At 37.0% G+C, this 18,003-nt stretch overlaps 1 protein-coding gene across 1 annotated transcript in view; it reads left to right on the forward strand.

Annotated features, from left to right (window-relative positions):
* Nucleotides 1-18,003, forward strand: part of LOC105529357 (cytidine monophosphate-N-acetylneuraminic acid hydroxylase) — a 63,403-nt gene that overhangs the window by 6,479 nt on the left and 38,921 nt on the right. The window contains exon 3 of the mRNA XM_011966486.1: nucleotides 5,921-6,012. Within this exon, the coding sequence (XP_011821876.1) occupies nucleotides 5,921-6,012 (92 nt within the window). The remainder of the gene's footprint in view (nucleotides 1-5,920; nucleotides 6,013-18,003) is intronic.

Consider the following 18,003-nt stretch of genomic DNA (forward strand, 5'->3'; position numbering starts at 1 on the left):
ATTTACCTAATTATTTTAATCATTTACCTAGATCACTTGTAGAAACTGCGATTGTCATTATTTGAAGTTATGGAATTGCCATTGCAAAATTACAACTGAGACAGTGAAAAAGATTTGACCTAACTGACTCCATCCTGCTCTTGCTTCTAACCTCCAAGCTGTTCTTGTTCCTTCCTGGTTGTAGGTAAGCCAAACTAAGTTTGGGAGGAACTTAGTTTATAGTTTAGCTTTGAAACAAAGATGGTAACAGTCCTTTCCCAAAACAAACCTTACTATTCGTGAACTAGACTGCCTAAAGCAACAAGATTAGAAGTTATGGTAATCTTATTCAATTCAAGATGTAGCTATTTTTATTAAACTAATATCAATGTATTCTTTATGAAAGATTACACAAGCAAAGATCATTCTGTCTTGGGCAGGATTTATAGTTTTATAATGCCTATGCCAAAGTTTGACACTTTATAGTATTTGGCAGGCAAAACTATGAAACTGCTTGATTAATGTAAAAAAAAATTTGTGCTGGCAATTCTTAAGACATTTCTAATATTATTTATAATTTTTAAAGCTAGCTTCTTTATTAAAAATTTTACTTAAGTTATGTAAAGTTGAAAAAGCATTTTACTAATCTTCTCTCCTGATAAAGTATTTGATGCAAATGCTTTTATTTTATTTTATTTTATTTTATTTATTTTTTAGATAGAGTTTCACTCTTGTTGCCCAGGCTGGAGTGCAATGGTGCAGTCTCAGTTCACTGCAACCTCTGCCTCCTGGGTTCAAGCGATTCTCCTGTCTCAGCCTCCCATATAGATGGGATTACAGTTGCCCGCCACCATGCCTAGCTAATTTTTTTTTTATTTTTAGTAGAGAAGGGGTTTCACCATGTTGGCCAGGCTGGTCTCAAGCTCCTGACCTCAGGTGATCTACCCACCTCGGCCTCCCAAAGTGCTGGGATTACAGGTGTGAGCCACTGCGCCCAGCCAACACTTTGTTTCTTAAGTCAATTAATTAGAGCTCTTTTATATATTTTCAGTAGTGAAACACTGTGTACACAACACGTAAATACATAGATATATTGGGCATGCTGATAGAAGTACATCTTATAGATTTATAAAAACCTTTTTTTCCCTTTAGACTTTCAGATTCCTGATAAACTGTTTCACAACCCCAGGCAGTTGTCAGCTAAATAGCCTTAAATTTGCATACTAAAGGAAACAACTCAGGTGAAAATCATAGAGCAAAATTTACATCATAAGGTACAGAGAGGAAAAAGTCTGGTGATGTTAGAGGGAGATTAAAAATGGATGCCAAATTAAACATAAAATTATAGAAGTCTATCATAGGATTCTATAAGGAGACTAATTTTATTTAGGTAGGGACTGACTACCTATCTTTTAACTGGATCTCTGAGCTCTGGGCAGAGCCCACACTGAATCCTGGGTCTCCAAAAAGGAAGAATTAATGAGATTAGACCACGTGGTGCTTACACAGTGTACTTAGAAAAAAGAAAAGTAAACAAAGACATTTCTAAGTGTCTAAACCACACTCTTCCTTAAAAACCCAAGAGTAACCTCTGTTGCAATAACTATTTTAGTCAAAAAAAAAAAAAAGTAACACAATATAAAAGTAAGCTGTTCAAGAACTGAGACAAACTTGTCTGCTTACATTCTTGAAAAAACTTGTTTTCCCTGGAAAGGGAGTCCAGTGCCTTCTCCATTTTCTTTAAGGAACCCCAGGGTATTATAAACTATTTTAGGTCCTCCATGCAGCAGAGGGTGCAAGAGAAAGGAGAGATAGTAGAAATAAGTGAAAAAAACAGAATTCTGTCAACTGAGAATAAAAAAAACTTTTGAACGTTGGCTCAAAAAAAAAAAAAGGTCCCAGGAGAAAAACAAAAATATGAAGGCCTTTTAAATACAAACACACATATATGTGTGCACACACACACATACACCTTGGATGTTAGGTTTTAATTAAGCTGATTTTTAACCATTGAACTCCTTTAAAAGAAACTTTTAAAATTCATTACCATATTTCAGCTAGGACAAATTGCTGCTATTTCAGAAGTACAGCCATTGCTCTTTCAGTTTGGCCCGGCTAACAGAAAGGTGGCCTTGTTATGTAAATAAAGCCCCTTAGTCAGAATCAAAAATTTTTCTTTTTTTTTTTTCCTCCACCCCATACCACGTGTGTGTGTGTGTGTGTGTGTGTGTGTGTGTGTGTGTGTGTGTGTGTGAATTTAGCCACTTCAGAGGCCTTGTTCCCCAAAATTTAGAATTTCCTTTGGATTTGATCAAGTCAGATAGAGTTGATCAATCCCAATGGGAAAAAGTCCGAAACAACAATGAAAACAGGAACGAACAGCAACAACAACAAAAACAGTTAAGCAAAACAATCACACAACTTATATCATTACTGAGCACTCTAATAGTAAGGAGAAATTAAGACCAGCTGGTTGTTAATCTTAACTTTAGCCAAGACAAACCCCAATTCAGTTACTTACCTAGGGATGGGTCTCAGGCTGTAGACTGCTCTCTTATCCTAGAAGCAGGAAAAAAAAACCTCATCTTTCCTGTTGGAAGCGATCTCAAACTCCATAAAGGAGTTACCTGTCCTTCATAGTCATGGAAACAGTAAATCTTGCCTTCCTTTTTTGGAAGCAAGTACAATTTTTCTGGAGTTTTACTTTTTTTTTTTTTTTTTTTTAAACAGCAAAATAAACTTTAGATCTCTACCACATTTGGGGAGATCAGGGATTCTCTGGAGGGGTGCTCTCAGGCCTCAGCAAATTGTCCTATTGGTTTGAGCCATAAAGTTAGCTCATGCTGGTACCAAGCGACAGGAGATTTGTCAAAGGTCAGGGGCATCTCCACTCAGAATCCCTTCATGGTTACCAAAATGTGAATGCTGAAAATCTGAGACAGGTCTCAGTTAATTTAGAAAGTTTATTTTGCCAAGGTTGAGGACATTTGGCCATGACACAACCTCAGGAGGCCCTGATGACATATACCCAAGGTGGTCAGAGCACAGTTTGGTTTTATACATTTTAGGGAGACGTGAGACGTCAATTAACATATGTAAGATACACATTGGTTCGGTTTGGAAAGGCTGGACAACTTGAAGCACAGAGGGGGCTTCCAGGTGATAGGGAGATAAGAGATAAATGGTTGCATTCTTTGGAGTTTCTAATTAGCCTTTTCAAGGGAGGCAATCAGATATGCATTTATCTCAGTGAGCAGAGGGGTGGTTTTGAATAGAATGGGAGGCAGGTTTACCCTAAGCAGTTCCCAGCTTGACTTTTCCTTTTAGCTTAGTGATTTGGGGGGCCCAAGATATTTTCCTTTCATAACAGTGTTGCACCTGTAGCTTGCTTGGCTCCGCAGATAGGGCTGCCAGCTTGACCAATAAAAATACAGGATGCCCAGTTAAATGTGCATTTCAGATTTTAAAAACTAATGTATTTTCAGTATAAATACGTCCAAAGTAGTTAATGGGACACCTTTTTAGCTGGCAACTGTGCTGTAGGAGAACCTCTAGGTAATTCCCTAAACTAAGTTCCTTCCAAAATTAGTTTCACCTACCTACAACCAGGAATGAACAAGAACAGCTTGGAGGTTAGAAGCAAGAGCAGGATGGAGTCAGTTAGGTCAAATCTTTTTCACTGTCTCAGTTGTAATTTTGCAATGGCAATTCCGTAACTTCAAATAATGACAATCGCAGTTTCTACAGGTGATCCAGGTAAATGATTAAAAGTGATCTAGGTAAATGATGCCCATTTTGATGTTCTTCCATCTTCTGGGTGGATTCAAGTCAGTGAAGCCTCAGGCACAGTTCTGTCACTGGTAAACTTCTGTCAGCACTTCAAGGTGTTGGGGTTTTCTCTTCCAACGATTGCAGCTTTGAGACTCTGGGTTTCCTCTCCTCGTTTTTTAACTTAGTGGACCATTTCACAGAGTGCCACTTAGCTAGCCATTTAAGGAGTCCTTAAAGTTTACTGATTAAGAGCATCATCTCTCCTCATAGACTACCTGGTTTAGAAGCCTGAATCCAGCACTTACTAGCTATGTCATAACCCTGGACAGGTTTCTTAGCCTTTCTGGACCTCAGTCTTCTCATTTCTAAAATGAAGATGAAAATATTACCTGGTCTGTCAGGTTGCTGAGAGGATTAAGTGATGCCAAAGACATAAAAAACACTTAAAAGAATTGCCATATGGTGGTATATGGCGAGCACCCCAAAAAAGTGAATTACAGTTACTATTTTATTTCTCTGCAGTGAACTTCTTGTGTAGCTTATATAGAGGGACTTATTTACAGGAACTCAGATTGTTTTTGTATCTTATATGCTCATCTAAGTATAGTGATTGCTTTGCCACAGGCTAGCCTTTCTCTTCTTCATTCAAAGCCTTGCGAGTGATTGACCTATTCTGTTGACACATTAGTCCTCCCCTCTTAGCTCTCCTGACCATGAGGAAGCAGGTTCTGCCAGCTTTATTCCCAGATGCAGCTCACCAAGCATTTGTATGTTGAAACTGCATTTCTATGGTAACTTACGCTCTGTATTCTCCCATTCACTTCTCTGAGTTCGGTAAATTATAGTTGGATTCTCTTTGTAGCTATTTATCTGAAGAAACCGTCTTTTCTAGCTTCTAGGTTCCAGCCAAGAACAGAGACCTACCTGTTCTGTTCTACCCATCATTGTTCAGCCATTTTTCTTCTCAACACAACCAAGATCATCAAATTTTATAAGCCATGATTCTCATTTTTAAAGCCTATCAGTTTTTCACAACCTCCTCTAATTGGAAAGCTGTTGTCTCCCTATCACCTGTGAGCACATGGTTCTGCCAGTTTTCCCTTTCATGGCCTGGCATGCTGAATAGCTACAGTTGGAATGTTCCATCAGAATTAATTGAAAGGTTGTTGGCTACCCATCAATGAGAAAGGAGTCATAAAATAATCCTGAAGCACTGAATAATGCTTTTTGCGTCATAACTTGGAGAACGTGAGATAATTCTGGATATAATGAAATTCAGAAATGTCAGCATGATTCATTTACGTTAAAGTAGATGTTTTTCATTTTAAAAAAATTTAGTGTTTCAGGTTTGAGACAGATTTCTTTATTTTAAAAAATTCTCTAAGTCTTAAAACCAACAAAACATCACCAGAAAGAAACACCACCAAAATAGAAAAAACTGAACTATTTATATCACACCTCTAGCCACTCTGTCTCCCTCAAAGTTGTGGTAAGATGGGGAAAAGATACTGAGCAATCTGTTTTGTTACAATCTGGTTCTCATGCTAAAACAGGGTTGCTAGTGTTAAATAAAAATATAAGACCCTTGGTTAAATTTAAATTACAGATTTATCAACAAATTTTCAGAATAAATATGTCTTAAATATTATAGAAAGCATATTTAAAAATTATTCATTATCTGAAATCCATATTTAACTGAGCATTTTATATTTTATCTCACATATATGCTCTAAAATCTTAAACTATAAGATCTTTTCTCTGAAATATGTAACCTTTGGTTGACTATTCTAGGGGTCAAGGATTTTAGAGTGATATAAATTATAGATATATATTTACTACTACAGTTTTTCCTTGTATTGGCCCCAGTTGGATCTTATCCAGCTTGGCTTATAAAAGAGGTGTTTCTGAAGACTTGTTTATTCTGTTGTCTCTGTTCTCTAAAATGTGTCATTTTGTGATATGGAGTTTAATTTATTTTATTTATAAAATTACCTATTGATGATTAGTCTTTTTTTTGAATAAGTATTAGCTATTGATAGTTTTTGCTTTATGTATTTTGTGTTCAACTAATTCCATTATAATTTAATATCATTATGAAAGAATACATTTAAGCCTAATCAAGATTTTTATTTTTACCATTTCATAAACTTAAGTACAATTTTTCACCCAGGTCTGTTAGATGCACAAAGCATAACTGGAAATTAGATGTGAGCACCATGAAGTATATCAACCCTCCAGAAAGCTTCTGTCAAGATGAGCTGGGTAAATACCACCAATATCAATAAATGTATTCTGCTATTATTGTTATTGTGGTTCTTGTCAACTTAGTTCTAATCTTACTTGAAGCTTAGGATACATTCTGATTTTAAACTGTTAGATCTCTTAAGTACAAGGAGACTTAAAAAATTTTGTGGAAAATGGAATTAAGAGATAAAAAATATAAGCTGTATTTCTCAACATAGGCTCCATCAAGGCCAAGATGCATTTGTAAGCGATAATATCAGCCATTTTGTCTGTCCCTAAAGGACTCTGAGAGTCCTGGGAATTTAACCATGTAAATGCAGTCTTTTTAAAACTATTAACCAAAGAAAAATGGGTGCCCTTTAAAGTTTTTTTTTTAGACAGAGTCTTGCTCTTGTCACCCAGGCTGCAGTGCAATGGTGTGATCTTGGCTCACTGCAACCTCCACCTGCTAGGTTCAAGCAAGTCTCCTGCCTTAGCCTCCCAAGTAGCTGGGATTACAGGTGCCCACCACCATGCCCAGCTTTGTATTTTTAGTACAGACAGGGTTTCACCATGTTGGCCAGGCTGGTCTCGAACTCCTGACCTCAGGTGACCCACCTGCCTTAGCCTCCCGAAGTACTGGGATTACAGTCATGAACCACTGCACCCAGCCTAAAGATTGTTTTTTTTTAAGATTAGGAAAGAAAAAAGACAGAAGCAGCCAAATTGGGACCGTAACCAGGTGGATGCCTAATGATTTCCCACAGAAACTCTCACCAAATTGCCCTTGTTTGATGAGAGAAATGAGCAAGAGACACTTGTGTGGTGTGATTCTGGTGAAGCTTTCCTGGGCAATTTTCTGCTAAACCTTTGGCTAACTTTCTCAAAACACTTATAATAAGTAGATGTTACCACTCTTTGTCCTTGTAAAAATTCAACAAACAAAATGCCTTGAGCATCTCAACAAACTGTTGCCACGACCTTTGCTCTTGAGCAGTCTGGCTTTGCTGTGACTGGACCACTTCCACCTCTTGGTAGCCATTGCTTTGACTGTGCTTTGTTTTCAGGATCATACTGGTAAAGCCATGTTTAACCTTCTGTTACAATGCTTTGAAGAAATGCTTCAGGATCTTGATCCCACTCGTTTAAAATTTCCACTGAGAGCTCTGCTCTTGTCTACAGCTGATCTGGATGGTTTTGGCAGCCATCAAGTGCAAAGTTTGCTCAACTTTAATTTTTCAGTCAGAATTGTGTAAACTGAACCAATTAAGATGCCTATGGTGTTGGCTATTGTTTGTGCTGTTAGTTGTTAGTCCTCTTCATCTGGGGCATAAACAAGATTAATTTTTGCTTTGCAAATGGATACAGATGGTCTGCCACTGCAGGCTTCAACTTGAACGTTGTCTTCTCTCTTCTTAAAATGAGTTATCTATTTGCAAACTGCTAATTTCTTTGGGGTATACATGCACATGTAAAATTTTCAAAAAGTACAAAATTAAATAGAGTAAAAACCAAATTTTCTCTCCTCTGATCCCTAGTCACCAAGTTCCCACTCTAGAAGCAACTACCATTATTATTATTTTCTTGTGGGTCCTTCTAGAGGTATCTTTTGCATTTATAAATTAGTACATATTTATAATATCCCCTTCCTTAGAAGCAGACTATATACATTGTCCTCCACTTTGCTTTTTTTTGAATGGCTCTTGAACTTAGAAAGTAAAAGAAAGATAATATTGAATATCTCTAAGAAGCAAAGTGTTGACCCAGAAGCTGCTAGTGAGACTTCAACTTCTCTTTCCCTCCCATCCATTAATGTAAACAGAGGTTTCTATTTTGTACCTGGGCATGAGGGAGAAAAAGGAAGAGAAATTGGGTGGTGGAGTCTGTGGTTTGTGGGGAGCTAAAAATGAGAATTGTTCTGGCCTGTAGACCGGGTCGGACTGCCCAAGCCCAGGAAAGTGGCAATCAGAAAAATAATGGCACTATTTTCCGGAGACAGTTGGAGGATTCATGGGAAGTAGGAGATGGCCAGAACTTATTATCTGACAAAGAAGAGCCATTTCACGTCCTGGTGACCACATGTGGCACACAATTGGAGAGGAGGCTATGTCTTCCACCTAGCCTTGGAACCTAGCAATGATCTGACACTCCTCAAACTTCTAGGCAGACAATGTGGAAGATTATAAGCCAGAGTAGGAAAAGAGGGAAAAGCAGACACCACGCAGTTACAGATCGGGTTGTGGGCATGTGTGTAGCATACTTTTGGGGAAGTCCCCAAAATACGTTCAGGACACTTGAAAATGTGCTAATTTCTAGTCAGCAAAACAGTTGGGGCTCTTGCCATCATCATTTGTGCATAAAGATAGACTGCAACTTTATTTTATATTCTCAATCTGGTGAGGCCTGGGAAAACTGGGTTATTTGTAAAAATGGAAAATGCTAAATATACAACATATGCAATACCTTGTAACAGGATGGTGAAATGGAAGTTGGGGTTGCAAAACAACAGATGCCTATTCCAAAATGAAGTTCCGAGAAAGGATTTACAAAATAAGAGGCTGAGAACCAGTAGATCATTCTTAAATCCCTCACCCTTATAAGGAATACTAAAGCATAGAGGAGGAGTTTGAAATGTAACTTCTTAGGAAGAGTTATTTGGAAAGCTGTACTGAGAGTCCCTGCCCCTTGCAGGGGCAACTTCTGAGGGATGCCTGCCCCTCTCCTTAGGCCAGACGTTAACTGGACCACCTAGAGAGTCTGATATGTGTTCTCCAAGGTTGAGGGACACAGTGGACTGATGTCTGATTCTCCCCTGAGAAATCTCAACGGTGAAAGATTGGCCGTGTAGCTGTGACAGACAAGCTGAAGGAGAAGAGGTTGTGTTAGGCACCCTGGCACTCCCAGAATTCAGTGGGGCTGGAACAGATGAGTGTTTCCTATGGATGTGATGTGGGCCATGATTGGGAGGGGCATAAACCTAGAGTCATCCTAGGTCCAAAAGGCCTGCAGAGAACAGTTGGATGTATTGCTACCTTGCTGGGGCTAAGGAAAGCGTATGTAACTAGGTAGCATAGAGATACCCAGGTGCAGAGAACTTCAGGTGGGTGTTTCCAAGCAATTGGGTGGATTCTCACAATAACCCACTGAGGTGTCCCTTACAATCAGCCTTAAGCAAAAGCCAAGCCCAGATGGTGCTGCTGTTCTGTGACCAAAGGACCCTTGCTCTCTTTCTTAAACTCTCCTTTTTCCTCCAGCTCCATGTCTGGAAGGGTCAGGAACCTTGGATGAAGGAGTGAGGGGAGAGGAGGAATAGAAGCACTGGGTGAGGCCAGGCATGGTGGCTCACACCTGTAATCCCAACACTTTGGGAGACCGAGGTGGGTGGATCACCTGAGGTCAGGAGTGTGAGACCAGCTGGATAACATGGTGAAACCCTGTCTCTACTAAAAGTACAAAAAGTAGCTGAGCATAGTGGTGGGCACCTGTAATCCCAGCTACTTGGGAGGCTGAGACAGGAGAATCGCTTGAATCCAGTAGTCGCAGAGGTTGCAGCAAGCTGAAATCACACCATTGCACTCCAGCCTGTTTTTGATACACAAAGCAAAAAAAGCATGTTAGAAACATTATAAATAGACTCAATTATTTTTTAAAAAACATGCATAAGCACATGTGGGTGACATAAAGGCAGTCTTAGATTACCTGTGAAGGGAGCTGAGCTGGAAGCTTCCTGGGCCATGCCTCCAGACTGTGGGCTTTGAATATAATACCTTTAAAAATTTTTTTAGGCTCAAATTATTATGGGCATACTATATAGGTGTGACCACTCTCACCCATGTGTCTCTGTGAGACCAACTCCAAATGCCTTTTTAAACAAGAGTGTGTTGCCAGCATTTCTCCCAGTTCCCCTACAAACAGAGGTGTTACTTATTGAGGTATGTGTCCTTTGCCATTCACTACAAGGAAATAGAATGCTATTTTGGGGTGAGTTGCTAAGTGTTTTGACTACAAATTCACCCTCCCTCCACATCTCAAATAGGACACCTGGACCACTAGCTATTTTCTCCAGTGAACTCCACCCTGAATCTGTTGACTTAGCCCAGAAAGCCTGCCAGCTGCCTTATTACTGGGAGGTGGTTATGTGTGCTGTATAAATACTGCTAAATTTATTTGACATAAAACTGATAATAAACATGGGTTTGTACATAAACACTGTGTAAGTGAAAGGACGAGAGACTATCAATTTTATGAATATATAACCAAGTAATCTACAACTGCTTTTAGGGGCTTTTATGAAAATCTCTAAATCTTTTGATCAAGACCTTTACAGAGACAGTGTAGCAAAGCGTTAAGAGTGAAGGCAATGGGGCCTTCTTGCCTGGGTGCAGATTCAGGCTGCAATACACAGTCTGGGGACAATGGGCAATTTGGTCAATCCCTTTGTGCTTTAATTTCTTCAAATGTGAAATAGAAATAAAATTTTTAGTAGCCACCTTACAAAAAACGGGTTGTTGTAAAAAAAAAAAAAAAATTAATTGAATGCCTGTTAAATTCATGGTAGGTAGTACACAGAACATAATTTATTTGCATACATGTGTCTTAAATAATCTGCATATATCCTTGAGCCTGGGACCACAGGAGCAGAGATGAGGGATTTCCCTCCCAGCAGGAAGTGGGATGCATTGGAAAATTAGATTACGGCTACTGTTAACCACCATGCAGGCAAAAGGCAGGAGCCAGAGCTGGCAGCAGGGTCAGTAGGAGGGCAGGAAATAACAAACTCCGGGAATTTCAGCCTTAGCTGGAGTGAAGACACTGCCACGAACGGAACATTTGTTAACAGAGCTCACTTTTTAGTCCAGTGCTACCAACGCTGTAGGGATTTCATACCACATTCTGAGAAAGATAAGGGCTTGATCCGCCTGGGGACATGTTATCAACGTTGAGCATCTGGTTTTATTATTATTATAAAAAATACTATAAGGTAACAATTAAAAAGTTGGAATTCAGAAAAGTAGAAGGAAGAATCTCATTTACACTTACATCACCTAAAATGTTTTAGAATATTTTGTTCTGGTGGTTGCTGTCCTCCCTCTCCCCATCTCCCTCCTCCTTCCTTTTCTCTTTCTCCTCTCCTTTGTCTTGATGAGAAATAACCCATGTACCACAAAACTTACCCTTTTAAACTGCGCACATTAATCCTTTTTTAAAAATATTCACATGTTGTGCAACCACCACCACTATCTCATTCTGAAACATTTTCCGCCACTCCAAAAAAAAAACCCTGTAATGATTGTCAGTCCTCATTCCCCTTTTCTCCAAGCCCCTGGTAACCACCAGTCTTCTTTCTGTCTCTATGGATTTTCCTATTCTGAACATTTCATATACTGGAATAATACAATATGTGACCTTTTGTGTGTGGCTTCTTTCACTTAGCATCTTGTTTTCAAGATTCATCCATGTCGTAGCATATATTAGTACTTCATTTACTTCTTTTTTATGGCTGAATAACTTTCCTTGTATGGATATACAACATTTTGGCTATGATGAATACTTTTCCTATGACTGTTTATCTACTAATTTTTATGTAGGCATATGATTTTTGTTCTCTTGGTTATAAACCTAGGAATGGAATTGCTGGGCTATATAGTAACTCTATGTTTAACTTTGGGGAACTATAAAACTGTTTTCAAAAGCACTGCATCATTTTACGTCCTCATTACCAATGTATGACCCTGCTTATCCTCATCCTCACCAAGACTTGTTATTGTCCATCTTTCTTGCTGACATCTTTTGAAGCACAAAAGTTTTAAATTTTGATGATGTCTAATTTATTTATTTTTTCCTTTGGATCATGTGCTTCTGGTGTCTAAAGTATATGGTTAGAGTAAGTCTTTTATTCTAATATATTTATTAGACTAACATACACACACATAGATAATAGTCTAAGAAAGAGAGAGTCTAAGAAATATATACATTTTTTGAGACAGAGTCTCACTGTGTCACCCAGGTTGGAGTGCAGTGGCATGATTATGGCTCACTCCAACCTCTGCCTCCTGGGTTCAAGCAATCTTCACATCTTGGCCTCCCAAGTAGCTGGGACTACAGGCACACACCACTATGTCTGGCTAATTTTTGTATTTGTTTGTAGAGAGTGGGTCAGACTGTGTTGACCAGGCTGGTCTCAAACTCCTGGGCTCAAGAGATCTCCCCACCTCAGCCTTCTAAAATTCTGGGATTATAAATGTGAGCTACCACACATGGCCAGTCTAATAAATATTATTTAAATTGCCTAATCCAAGATCATGAAAATATATTCCTATTGTTTTAAGAGTTTTATAGTTCTAGCTCTAATATTTAGGTCTTTGATCCATTTTGTGTTAATGTTTGTACATTGTGTGATGTAGGGGCCCAAATTCATTCTTTTGCATGTGGATCAATTGCAGTACCATTTTCTGACAGACTATTCCTTCCCCTATTGAATTGTTTTGGCATCTTTGTTGAAAAATCAATTGATCATAAATATAAAGGTTTATTTTTGGACTCTATTCCATTGATTTATATGTCTGTCCTTCTGCCAGTTCCACACTGTTTTGATTACTTTAGCTTTGAAGTAAGTTTTTCAAATTGGGAATTGTGAGTCCTCCAATTTTGTTTTCTTTTTAAAGATTGCTTAGTTATTCTAGGCCATCTTGTCTTGACTCTTTAGGGTCAGCTTGTCAATTCCTGGCGGGTGAGGGATGGGGGTGAAAAGCAGCTAGAATTGTGATTAAAATTGTGTTGAATTTGTGGATTAATTTAGGGAGTATTACCATCTTATCAATACTCAGTCTTGATCTGTGAACATGGAATGTCTATTAATTAAGTCTTCTTTAATTTCTTTCAACCATATTTTGTATTTCTCAGAGTATAAGTTTTATACTACTTTGATTAAATTTATTCCTAAGTATTTTATTCTTTTTGATGCTATTATAAATGGAATTGTTCATAAATTTTATTTAAAAATTAATGGCTAGCATACAGAATATCATTGATTTTCAAAATACTTTGTATCCGTTGAAGGCTTTAATAGTTTCATTTGTGGATACCTTAGGATGTCCTATATACAAGATCGTGTCGTCTATGAATAGAGACAGTTTTACTTTTTCCTTTACAGACTGGATGCCTTTTATGTCATTTCCTGTTCAGTTGCCTTGGCTAAAACCTCCAGGTAGAAATGGAGGTTTTAGCCAAGGAAACTGCTTGTCTGGTTCCTACTCTTAGTGGGAAAACAGCTGTCCAGATTTTCTTAGATGCCTTTTTATTTTTTTATTTTTTATTTTTTTGAGACAGAGTCTGGCCCTGTTGCCCAGGCAGGAGTGCAGTGGCGCAATATGGGCTCACTGCAACCTCCGCCTCCCAGGTTCAAGAGAGTCTTCTGCCTCAGCCTCTGAAGTAGCTGGGATTACAGGCATGTGCCACCACACCCGGCTAATTTTTGTATTTTTAGTAGAGACGGGTTTTCACCATGTTGGCCAGGCTGGTTTCAAACTCCTGACCTCAAGTGATCCACCCACCTTGGCCTCCCAAAGTGCTGGGATTACAGGCATGATCCACTATGCCCAGCCTATTCTTAGTTTTCTGAGTGTGTTTTATGATAACAGATGTTGGATTTTTGGTGATGCCCTTTCTGTGTTAACTGAGATGATCATGTGGTTTCCCTCTTTGTTCTGTTAATGCAGTGTGTTACATTGAATGATTTTCAAATGTTGAATCAGCCTTGCATCTTTCAAATATTGCAGCAGTGTAGCATAAATTCCACTTGGTCATGGTATATAGCCCTTTTTATTAATGTCATTAAATTATAGTTGCTGATATTTTATTAAGATATTGTACATCTATATTGATAAGGAATGTTAGTCTGTAGTTTTGTTTTCTTGTGATGTCTTTAATTTTGATATCAGGGTAATATTGACCATATAAAATGAGTTGGCAAAGGGCCGATATGCTTCTGTTTATTGAAAGAATTTGTGAAGGACTGGTGCTAATCCTACATTAAACCTTTGGTCAAATTCACTAGTGAAACCATCTGGGCCTAGAGTTATCTTTGTGGGAAGCTTTTTGATTACTAGTTTAATCTCTTTACTTATTATAGGTCTGCTGAGATTTTTCTATTTCTTCTCAGGTCATTTTTGTTAATTTGTATCTTCATAGGAATTTTCTTATCTCATCTAGGTTATCTAATTTATTGGAGTACAATTGTTGATAGTATTATCTTATAAACCTTTTAATTTCTGTAACATCAGTAGTAATGTCTACTCTTTCATTCTTAATTTTGATAATTTAGTAATCTCTTTTTTCTTGGTCAGTCTAGCTAAAGATTTGTCAATGTGTTGATATTTTTGAAAAACTAACTTTTGTCTTTCTTGATTTTTCTCTCATTTTTCTATTTTTGATTTCATTTCTAGTCTAATTTGTATTTCCTTTTGTTTACTTTGAGTTTGCTGTTATTTTTCTAGTTAAGGTGGAATATTGGGGTTTTTGTGATATTTCTTCTTTTTTAAAATAGGTGTGCACAGGTATAAATTTTATGCATACACTGTTTTAGCTGTATTACATAAGTTTTGGCATATTGTGTTTTAGTTTTCATTTGTTTCAAAATGTTCTCTAATTTCTTTTTATTTCTTAACCAGTTTGTTATTTAGAAGTGTGTTGTTTGATTTACACATATTTGTGAATTTTGCAACTTTCTTCTCTTATTAATATGTAATTTCATTTCAATGTGTTCAGAGGAGATATTTTATTTAATTTTGATCCTTTTAATTTATTGAAACTTGTTTTATGGCCCAAGGTGAAGTGTTCTGTGTATGTCCATTAGGTACAGTCAGTTTATGGTGTTGAAGTCTTCTATTCCCTGTTAATCTTCCATCTAGCTGTTCCATTCTCTAGTCTTCTTGTAGTTCTTTAATGTAAACCATTTTTGCATCTTGTCAATATGATATTAGACATAAGGTCAGATTCTATACACATATAATTTTATGTTCACATTAAATATTAACTAATATATTTAGCCATTTTTCTGTTAGAATTTAAGATCTTCATAGTTTTACTTAAAACTGGTATTTTTGTGTTTAAGAGCTTCTCTGTATTTGGAGTTGTTTCATACAGTAGTTGAATTACTGGTAAAAGGGTATGGCAATTAAAGCATTCACCAATAACACTTTGTATACTTCAGCCTAAAGGCGGGCTTCACTTGGCCCAATAACCTCAATGTGAAAGTAATAGAAGAAATACAGGAGTATATTTTTGCAATCTAGAGATAGTGTGGTAGTTCTTCACTCTTCAGATAACACTTCAAAAGTACAGCTCATAGGGCAAACAAAAATGTCAAATATGGATGAATATGATTGTATTAACACAATATTTCTGCTTAATGAAGGACACCGTGGACAAAATTAAAAGACATAATGACAGTTTGGGAGTTTTTTGCAATGTTTATAATCAACAAGGGATTAATATCAAGCATAGAGTAGGAGATAATGCAGGTTGACAAGACAGACAATTCAAATAAAAAGGGAAGAAAGAGTATGAACTAGAATTTTACAGAATAAACCCAAAGGCTATTAAACATATGAAGATACTTACTAAACTAAGTAGTAATCAGAAAACTGCAAATGAAACAAGCAGGTTTCACTTTACATCATTCAGAGCGGAAAAAAATTAGAAGCTAAGATGATGCCAAACGTTGTCAGTGACGTAGAAGTCCTCATCCATGTGACGGGAGTGCGGCTGTTGCAGCCATTCTGAAGCGTAATCTGGCAGTAACTAGCCAAATGAGTTTTTGGTTTGTTGTTTTTGTTTCTTTTTGTTTTGTTTTGTTGTTTTTAGGGCCAGAGACTTGCTATGTTGCCTAGGTTGGACTTGAACTCCTGGGCTCAAGTGATCCTCCCATCTCAGCCTCTCTAGAAGCTGGGAATATAGGCACGTGCCACTGTGCCTGGCTCCTGATGAGGTTTATGAACATAATAGCATCCATAAATCCTGCTCCTGTTTATACCTCAAAGAAATTCTGTTGTGGCAGAATCTAGGAGTCTACCTCTGGGAGAGTGAATTTGTAAAATGTGGTAGACATGAACCATGGAATACTCAACTGCAATTAGACGTGGGCTAGATGTACACATGGCAACATCATGGGTTTCAAAATCATAGTGTTGAGTGAAAGAGAGTAGGAAACAGACTGGAGGCCTAATACCATTTATATAAATTAAAAATGCACACACACACAATATAATGCGTATTTTGCACGAACATTCAGAATGGTACCTTGGAGGGGAGGAAAATGAGAATGGGAACTAGAGATAAAGGGAATAAATAAATAATATTAAAAAGAGAAGAGCTTTGCATGGATCAAATACATGTCATGAACTGGAAGTTATGACTAACACAACCATTTCCACTTAATGTCCTAAACGAATGAATGAATGAATGAATGAATGAATGAATGAGTTCATCATATGTTCCTTCTTTAATATGTATTGCATTAACATCCATTCTTTGGCACTGACAAACTTTTGCTCCCACTGACTGGTATATAAGCATGCCTTTTCTCCCCATACCTTACCAGCTCAGAACATTCTTAGTCTTTCAGACTGTTCTCATTTGAGGCAAAAATTGCATCTCATTGTTTTTACTTGCATTGTTCTATCAAATATGATGCTAATATTTCACTAAATATGGTTTGGCAAAATGTGTTTGCCAAATTTTTTTGGTGTTAGAACTTCTTCATTTTACATTTGTATCTATTCAGATTTTCCATTGGAATTATTTCTGTTGCTGTTAAATGTAAAAGTCCTCATATTTAATATTCTATTTTATACATTTTTATGACTTGGTCACTTTGTGTCTTTAATCAACTAGAATGCTTAGAGAACTAATTGCCACAGCACCATGTTAGATGGTCCACATATTTATGATACCTTCTTTAGAATAAACAGTTAACATAATTAGGATCCACTTTGTGGCTGACCTAATGTCAATAATCAGTGATTTGATTATTATAGTTTTATGGTATGCTTTTGTTCCATTTCTCCTTCATTATTCTTCCTTTAAAAAGTTTGTGGGGACTACCATTTGTTTTTTCTGGATAAAATTATAACCCAAATGATCTAGATTTTATCAGCTTGTAAGGTTAAATTAATAATACTATATTCTCATGAATTTATTTACAATAGTTGGCAGATGTCACATTCTTCTTTGTCGCATCTATGCAATTTATCTTTGTGCAAGGGGCATAGAGAGATCTTTACGGTAATTGCTTCAGAACAATGATTAAGAGTTACAATTGCTTCCTGGCTAAGATCAAGTAAAGAATTACAGACTTATTTTTTTCTGCATCTCTTGAAAAAGAAAAATTATGAAGACGGGGCAGGTATCAATGCAAGAGTTTCCTGAGGGTCTCCCACAATACAATTGTATTTTTCTAATGAGTTGGCTAGTATATAGGTTTGTTTGTCCTACAATGAACTTTTAAAATTCTATATATTCCTTTATGTATAAAATAATTACCAAAATAATATTGTTTATTAAATGCCTGCTCTGTTCCAAGCATGGTGCTAGACACTTTAGGATCTATTATTTCATCTAATCTCCACAACAACTCTATGAAGTATGTATTATAATTTTATAGATCAGAAAACTGAGGCTCAGGATACTGCTAATAAGCAGCAGAAATAGGATTCCCATCCAGATGTTCCCAAAACCAGCATTTTTTCTAGTTCATGACACTAATTTCCAGCAATCATATAACCTCAAAATAATATGTACCTTTATTATACCACTCGCAATTTCAGGAACATAGTTCAATAATAATGGCATTCTTTATGTATTCCTGATTTTATTAAGAAAGTCATTTGTGTTTCACCATTAAATAAGCTGATAGTTATGACTAAGAAAAATATTTTTATTAAATTTCTTAAGCAATGTTGAAAAGGTATTAAAAATTAAGTGAACAGCCATGTACCTAGCACCCAGCTTAAAACATAAAACATTAACAAC

The sequence above is a fragment of the Mandrillus leucophaeus genome, unplaced genomic scaffold, assembly GCF_000951045.1.
Source record: "Mandrillus leucophaeus isolate KB7577 unplaced genomic scaffold, Mleu.le_1.0 Scaffold760, whole genome shotgun sequence".
In the NCBI taxonomy this organism is placed as follows: domain Eukaryota; kingdom Metazoa; phylum Chordata; class Mammalia; order Primates; family Cercopithecidae; genus Mandrillus; species Mandrillus leucophaeus.